The 8,815-nt window shown below is 36.4% G+C and overlaps 1 protein-coding gene across 3 annotated transcripts in view; it reads right to left on the reverse strand.

Annotated features, from left to right (window-relative positions):
* Nucleotides 1-8,611, reverse strand: part of PAPS3 (poly(A) polymerase 3) — a 48,004-nt gene extending 39,393 nt beyond the window's left edge. For 2 of the 3 annotated variants that reach the window (XM_089798004.1, XM_089798002.1), the window contains exons 1-3: nt 8,312-8,611; nt 7,899-8,143; nt 7,735-7,809 (exon numbers count right to left, since the gene is read on the reverse strand). In XM_089798004.1, the coding sequence (XP_089654130.1) occupies nt 7,735-7,809; nt 7,899-8,078 (255 nt within the window). In that variant the 5' untranslated portion in view covers nt 8,079-8,143; nt 8,312-8,611. Of the gene's footprint in view, nt 1-7,734; nt 7,810-7,898; nt 8,183-8,311 lie in introns of all 3 variants that reach the window. The other variant, XM_089798003.1, reaches the window with a different exon arrangement.
* Nucleotides 8,612-8,815: the final 204 nt, after the last annotated feature.

The raw sequence follows: 8,815 nt of genomic DNA on the forward strand, positions 1-8,815 counted from the left end.
AAATACCATTGTTCTTGACTTATGGTGGAGGTTCACTCGATATTCTTTATGTCTATTACTAACATACCAAACTATAGGCATTTTGCAACACTTTGAGCTTTTTCATCCTTAAGAAGAACCTCAAGATTACCTATTCTTTTCAACAAAAGGATACAAGTTTTATGTTCTCAACTACCTTAATGGTGAGATGGTTACAAGGACAAGTGAAGCTAACAAAAGCGGACAAGCACTGTGAGGAAACCAATATCATGTTCTTTCTTCAACATAATGAGTTATAATTTGCCTTTTGTAATAGTGACTTATGTCACTCATTGTAGGCAAAGGTTTAACCCATTAAGAAATATTATTTTATAAATGTATTGTATATTGGAATGGTAGTTATTGGGTAGTTGCCAAGAGTTACTAGGTGGTCATGAAGAGGAAGTCGTAGTGCCCCTTTTTGAAATAGAATTTAATATTAAATAATAATAATAAACTTACAATATAAAAATAAATAAATAATATAGTTACAAGTTAATTAAGTTTAATGAAAGGTCAAGAGATATGCAATGAAGAGTTGTGATTGTTGGACTAACCACCAACGTTCCCCTTAGGGATTCATGACATGGCTTAACCGCCCACAGTTTTCTATAAGTCTAGTGGTTGTATCGAGCATTGATAAGTCGATCTTTTGGTGCAACAATCACCCTAACTTGTAACAAGTGGTATCAGAGCTTGGTCACAGGTTTTAATCTCCTCGGATAACGTTGAGGGGGGAATTGTTGGACTAACCGCCAACGTTTCCTTTCGGGATTCTAGACATGGCTTAATCACCTCCTATGTTCTATAAGTCTAGTGGTTGTATCGGGCATTGACATGTCAATCTTTTGGTACAACGGCAACCCTAGCTTGTAGCAGTGACTCCCTCATCATGAAATATAAAAGTGGGGGAGAATTCATTTGAAAGAGGATATGGAGAGAGGAAGTATGGGGCACAAGAAATGGAGAAAAATTTGATGGATGGAGAAAGGAATAGGGAGCAAATAAGGAGGTGACCCTTTCAAAGGGCAGCAATAATGAAGGGTTGTGACTATTTCAAAAGGCTAAAATTATAACAAGGTTGTGACTCTTAGTGTAGAAATGATGAAGGGTTGTCACTCTCTCAAAACGTAGTAATTATGGAAGGTTGTAACCCTCGAGAAGAGCATAAATGATGAAGGCTTGTGACTCTTTTGAAGGCTGGTAATTGTGAAAAAATGTGACCATTTTGCAAAGGAGCAGACATGATGGAGAGATACGACTGTCCCTCAATTGAAAGATATAAAGGGGAGAGGGTTCATTTGAAAAATACATCCAAGAGAGATCAATTTGGGAGATAATTTATTACTCCCAAAGGGCAGCAATGAAGGGTGGTGTCTCAAGCCTTATGGAAGGCGGTGATCTTTTCACCAATGAAGTATAAAAGAGATCATTCCAAGCATTCAAGGTTCACTTATGAATCTTCACTCATGGATACATCAAAACAAGTCCATTCATTCATTAGTGATTAATCCCTCAAGAAATCAAGCAAACAATTATCGGATCCACGTCAATCAACACTTTGTCTTGGGATCAAGAAAACAAACAATTCAGCAATCAAATCAGCATCATTCAATAATTACTCATCAAACATCAAATGCACAACCATTCAATCATCACTCAACAATCAACAATCATTCAATCATCATTCACTAATATACCTAAAAGATCGATCAAGGAAAAATCTGATATAAGGAAATCGATCTAAAAGAGTAATCTGATATAAGGGAATCAGATTAAGATATGCAACAGCCTATGGCAAAATTCTGATTTAAGACCAGTATGCATGAAAGGGTATAATCATGCATGATATTGTGATACTATGCAATTTGGGTGATATGGTTATGCATTTATCATGCTTGATGCACATGGTGATTTGGATGATATGATTATGCTGACACATATGATATGAGTTGGAGGAAATAAGATAAAGAGATGTCATTTACCAGCTCCCCTGAACTAAGCATGGCACCCCAACAGGATGAAATCAGTCATAGTTAGACATTCTTGCTTCTTGTGGACCAAGAGGTGATTTAGTTGCCCCAAGGGGGAAATTGGCCAAAGTTGGACATTCCTACCATTTGCGGTATAACGGAAAGTTGCCATAATGTGAATTTTGCGTGCTCTTTGGCATAGTTGGACTAAGGACACTGCCCCAAGCGATGGAATTGGACATAATTGAACATTCTTGCCACTTGTGGACCGGAAGGCAATTTGATTTCCCCAAGGGATGGAATTGGTCATAGATAAACATTCCTGGTACTTGTTCATAGTTCGACATTCCTGCCACTTGTGGGACACCCAAGTGGGCACTAATCATAGTTGGGCACTGCTGCCACTTGTGAAATGTTGGCAAGTTTGCCATAATGTGAATGTGACATGCTCTCAAGCTTAGTTAGGCTAGGCAGTTTTTCAATGTCCTCTCAAAGTTCCTACCTAGATGATTTTGTAATTGGCTATGGAGTAGTGATACTGTTTATATTAAGAATTCTTTATGCTCTAGCTAATGTATATGCACATAATATTCTCAGCTTATCAATGGCAAACAAAGTTTATTTTGGCATTCTATTGTTGGAATTGTTGTTTATGGGTGAACAAGAGAAATTTCGAATTGGGGACATTACTGAAGCCTATAAATACATGCTATTCTATATTGTAATGGGACTTTTTCAAAGGGGAAAAACTTTGGAGAACTTTTCAAAGAGGTTGTATTCAAAATTTGGCTTGACACTTTGAACCTAAAGGTTTTTGAATTTCAATATTTTTAAAAGATAATATAGAATACATTTGGTTTGCAAGCATTGACTGTTATTGCTAATTTATTGTATGTTAAATTGGTTATTTCTTTGTGAATTTGTCGAATCCATTAGTTTTCAACTCAAACAATGTATGTAATTCATGAAACACAAATAGACCCTAATATATTGGTTTAAATATATTAAGATCAAGTGTTTCCTTGTAATGTCCCCATTGGTTTCCAACATCAGAATTTCAGGGATTAGCCTAATATTGGATCCTTGTAGGCTAATCTCCAAGGTTCTGTCTAACAAAAGAGTTACTGATATCAATAGAATTAGTGGTTGGAATAGTATTCCAATGACTCAAGATGCATCTGCCAGTGCTTATCAAATAATGAGTTATCTATTGCTTAACGCTGAAATGGGTAGGCGAACCAATCTTCTTCTGTCTCCTGAAAAGGAAATCCAAGATTTGTCTATGTGTTTGAAAGATGAATTTAAGGAGTTCTTGCATTCAAGATTGGATAATAATAAGTATGCTATCATAGAATCTCAGTTAACGAGAAAAATTGTCAAACTACTCTTTATGCCTTTGATATATGGTAAGATGGTTATAACCATGGCTAGTGATATTAGTGAGGCTTATGGTCCATTGGTAAGGCATAAGGATTACTATCACATCGCCAAACTTTGCCATAATGAGGATGGTTAGAGGGCCTTCTGAGGATTGATTCATCTCCAACATTCAGTGATTTATGGATTTGGCCTTCGTTCGATGTCATTTGGACTCCATTTGCCATACTTACTATGTATAGTAAGTCAGGGGTAATAGAGATGGACCCTTTCTATTTTTAGAAAGTGTATTTGGTCACATGGGGAATTATGAGGAGAGATTCCTATTTCAGACGGCATGGCAATCAGACAAGTATTTCAAGAGATATTAAAGTTCAAGTGACTTAAGTGATTTATTTAAATATTTTAATGTTATAAAGTTATAAAGTAACTTAAGTGACTAAAAGACGAAATTGGCTTTTAATCCCACATTGCCTAGTTGTTTGTGTCTTCCCTTATATTGAGGTTATAAAAGCGTGGAGCTACATTGGGGTTGACACGACAGATATATGTTATTTTCTAAAATCCTAAGAGTTGCTTTAATGTGACTGGATATTTCCTAAGGACAAAACCTCTTGAGGAAAAGAGTGAGACTAGACGCAAACCTAGTATCTCACATTGTGTTTTCAGAACTGAGATTCAAATTGATATTGAGCTACAGGAAGTTCGAGTTCCACAGCAGGAAGGAGAGCAGGAGACTGAAATCTACACAGAATTCTTGCACGTATAGAACATTGTCCAGCAGTATTGAGCTTGTTTGGCAGGCAAGGTTGGCAGACATTCATAGTTGAAAGGTAAATACAGCACTTAAATTCATTTACAGTGGCATTGATTCACATCACGGACTGGGAGCAGCTTGGCAGCAGATTGTCAAGTGCTAGGGAATATACAGGTCGGGAGCAATAGGAGTCGAGCCTCATACAGTCAAAATACTTATCGCCCGCAGCCAGAGTATCAGTATCACACAGGAGTATAAGGGGCGGCTGGTAGCGAGTACTGAGGTGGTCACAGCAGTTGTCTAACGCGACTGGGTCAGTCTCACTCCAGTCTTGCAGTGGCTCCATTGTGAGCATCACTTACAGTCGGGTCCGACAGATAACCATACGCAGGTGAAGCAGCAGTAACGCCATACCTTTGCTGCAGATAACTCACTCTCGGCACTCGCATACACCTCCACAGGCTTGGATACTTGAGCAAAGTAATTACAGGTGCCATGTCCTCTCTCTCACATTGAATGTAATGTTAGCTGACAAACTTTCCATTCAGGTGACTGTATGAAGGATACATGCACATTTATTTTAATATTGTTGTAATGAGAGTATGTGGTTGAGGTAATAATTCCTGAGATATGTTTTGCTATACTGCTGTATGATCATCACTGTATGTTAACTATCTATCATCATAAAATAGAGAGCTGGTTTTCTCAGAATATTAGACTAGCATTTATATTTGTATTGTCTTCCTTGGTTGGTATCTGTTCAAGAGTATTTGGTCTCCAAGAGTATTTCAGAGTTACCTGCAAACTGTTCGTAAAAATGCCACTACAGAAAGTCCGAATTCCTTACCAAAACTTAGAGGTGGGATACTGCAGCGGTATCAAAGCTTAACACCAGGGTTTCATGCCAACTGTTTGACAAAATACCTTAAGTCCAGACTTGAACTCTTTGATCAGAACTAGCAAAGTTTATTACATTCCTCCTATACTGAAATTCATTTTCCTCCTTTCATCATTATTGTCTATCAAAAATAATGGCGACAACATAGTTTACAAACTTTACAAATACTCTTTGACTTGCCAAGTACTCTCAATTTTTTTTGCTGGGCGAATTTCACAAATCTAACTCTCACATTTTTATAGAAGCAAAAGAACGTGGGCAAAAATGTTGCAGCGGGTAAAACTCTGGTTAAAATGTGTTTCACATGTTGTTTTTTCTATAAAACCATGTATTTTCTCTTTCAAGTTGTTAAATTTTGATTTTAAACATTCTGTAACTGAATTGACCAAGATTGCATGGAGATGGGTACTTGGGTACTTTGGAAGACGGGTATGGGTATGAGTACAAGTACGTTGTTTTCATAATAGGAGACAAGATACTTTGAGTACATCAAATTTTTTTATATACAATTTAATATTTTATAGAAAATATAATGACTTGAGTTTTCAAAACAAGAACAGTGAAAGTTTACTGTCAAACATTAACTTTCAAGATTAAGTATACAAATTGCAATGTCACACAATTATTGTATCAAAATTTCAAACCGATTAGTGATTACATATTGAAATAAGCTTACTAAACAGCAAGCTGATATGCAAACAAAAAACTGAAACAAAAATCAGAAATCTTAATCAAGATCCTTAGCTATGATGCTCTCCATTGAGTACCTCGTACTCGGGTACATGTACCAGTACTTGGTACGAGTCCTAGGGGCATGGGTAAAAGTACCCGTGCAACATAGGAATTTACAAAAAGAATATGTTTCTTTAAGAGATTATAATTTTGAGTACTTTCTACGTTGCCAAGTTGAAAATTTTGGGTTTGCTGAGTATTTTCCAAGCTCAAGACTGCAAACTATAGGTGATAGTCCCCTTCTGTAATTTTCTATCAGTTGGAAAGAGTCAGTCGGTATTCCTATGTCTATTGTTGGAATTCTGGGTATTCATTTTCCTCTAACATTGTTGTTCTTCCTTTTTGTACATTCATTTTTAAAAATATACATAAATCTAAAAACCCATCATACAGGGAGCTACCCTTCTTAAACACAAAGGAAGATTGCAGTTTCATAATAATCTCTCCAACTATTAGCACATTTTTCACTACACAAAGGCAAGTCAACTTAAGAATGCATTTGACAAATCTGTTTACCAACATTAAGGCAATAGTCTTAATTAAAAGGTGTTATTCTCTCAAACTGGAGGATATAAAAGGGAGAACCTTCCATTTGGGACATCGATGGAGAATCATCAATTCAGAAATTCATCATTGAATATCAATTCATTCAGTTATAACAAAATCACAATTCCATTCAGGAATCAATTTGTAAAATCATCACTTACCAATTCATCAAATCAGCATTCATTCAAGTATCACTCAACAATACATCAAACCATCAAGCAGTAAATCATCACCCATGAATCCAGCAAAGGAAATCACTCAATCATCAACCAATCTTCAATTTGGAATAAAGGAACCAGGAAAACAAACTAACAATCAATCATACAAATACCATTGTTCAAATATGAATCATTCAAACATCAACTATTCAAGAATCAATTCATTCAAGCATCATAGGTATCCACTCATCAATCCTTCATGAAATGACAATAAAGAGAAATCAAGTGTTCAGTAATAATCTAGCAAATGCACCAAGATATCAGTTTTGAACTGAAGTTAGTATTTGCAAATCAGAAGGACTAATACCCTTAAGATCTGGGCTTATGAAAATTGGTGGGACAAAAAGCTTTCATGCTCTTGTTGAGTTTGGGCGAAAACCCAACTCTAGGTCCACAGGGATGAAAAACCCTCCAAGGGGGGCTAAGAGTTGGAAGATGGCAATATTTTTGTGCTCTTTGGCCAGCTAGGGATGAGATCATTGGTATTGCCACTGTTGAAATAGGGATAAAACGCTCTAACTCAGCAGACTTGCTAAGCATTTCCAAAGAATTCACAGTTTGATTAATTGAGTATTGTGTTATGAATCTATGATTTATTGATCTCGGTATTAGTGATCTTTGACAAGCCATTATCATCACAGTTCGAAGGAATATTATTGCAGAAAATCAAGATAAGTTATATTTTCAGAATTATTGATAAATATTAAATTTATAAGTTGAACATCATTAAAATTTCATCATTTTTTATAAAGCTATGTTTATAAAACAATGCAATTCTCATCGTAAGTTAAAATTATTGTTTTAGGGCAAAAATCAGGAATATCAGAAAAGGGGCATTACAGCTGTTAAAATCTTCTTCCTGTATTCCTTTCGAGGTTCAAAATTCTTATCAATTATTTCATAGCTGTTGTTTTCATTTTAATTGCATTTATTGTCGTTGCTTCCTAGTCTACATATACTCGTGAGAGATATGTCGCACCCTGTCTTATAAGTGAGTGAGCATTTTTGGTTTAATTGTTATTCGAGTGTGATTGCTACAACAATAATTTGAGGGCTATAGTTTTTATACTTTCCATGAATTCATCATTTCCTTGATTAAAATGTAGTTTGTAGTAGAATTAAGGTGCTAACAAAACAAGTGGAAGGGTGTATGCAATTCACACTATTACAAATTATAAAGCACTGAAAAACAACAAGAAAAAGAATGAAGATAACCTGTTCTAGTTGATTCAGAACATTTCGCCTCTTGACGGCTTCCTCAGTAGAAATCATTTCTGCGTCACCCAGAAACTGGAAGGCAGATAAAGATCAAATCAAAGGGACAAACAGACAAACAGAGCAAATGAATATAATTATGCACATAAAGAAAACATACATACCTTTTCGAGAGCATGTGTCCTGGCAATGTCCATTTCCGAAGGACCGTCCCAATAGGGTAGTCTAGGAGCAAGAGCAGGTATTGCCATGAAGGATGTCGGTGCTGCTGCAGTTACCTGGGGCAGGGGCATAATATTCACACTTCGTCCCCCAGGAAGATAATGCCCCATTTGGGGTGTCATTAGCACCAATCTACAAGCTCTTACTTTTTGAACTGAAGGATTCTGTCTCCGCTTTATTTTCTTACCTTCGAAATCAAATCATACCCAGAAATGCAATGAATGGGCTGCTCACAAATAAATCGTTGTAACAGAAAATTGGGGTTATAGTAACGCATTCTAAATGTAACAAGCTTAAGAAAACTATCATTGCATTCAAACAATATTCGAGCCATAAATTCTTCGTGTATTGTTACCTGCAATATGATGAAGAGCAGAATTGTTTAAACGAGGGAATTGAAGAGGGTTTAAACCCTTGACAGTTACGCTTAATCCCTCAAAGGCAATTGCAATTGCAATGGCAACAACCTTGGTCGGTCGAAAGAGACGCAATTATTCAGTATCTACAAATATATATACAACTCCCAGCGCCCAAGAGGGAGCGGACAATTTCACTTTATTTGGATTTTGAATTTACAGACCTATAGTTGCCTACTCGTATGCTTCAAATGAAAATAAAAAAGCCTACCGCGTCTTTCGCTTCTTCCATTGGCTGGAATATGCAAGACTCTCCACGAGTGTGATCTAGGAGAACGTAGAACCATGGAAACAGAGACGACAGGGGAGTTATTCAGTGAAAAGGATATTATCCAAGGCATAAGGAGGTTAACTGCCGGTAAAGCGCAAGATATAGATGGGCTTCAAGCTGAATACTTAAAATGGAGTGTTGAAACCCTCACACCACACATCACTAAAATTTT

This window comes from Cupressus sempervirens, chromosome 8, assembly GCF_028749045.1.
Source record: "Cupressus sempervirens isolate cs-2001-9-10 chromosome 8, ASM2874904v1, whole genome shotgun sequence".
Lineage (NCBI taxonomy): Eukaryota > Viridiplantae > Streptophyta > Pinopsida > Cupressales > Cupressaceae > Cupressus > Cupressus sempervirens.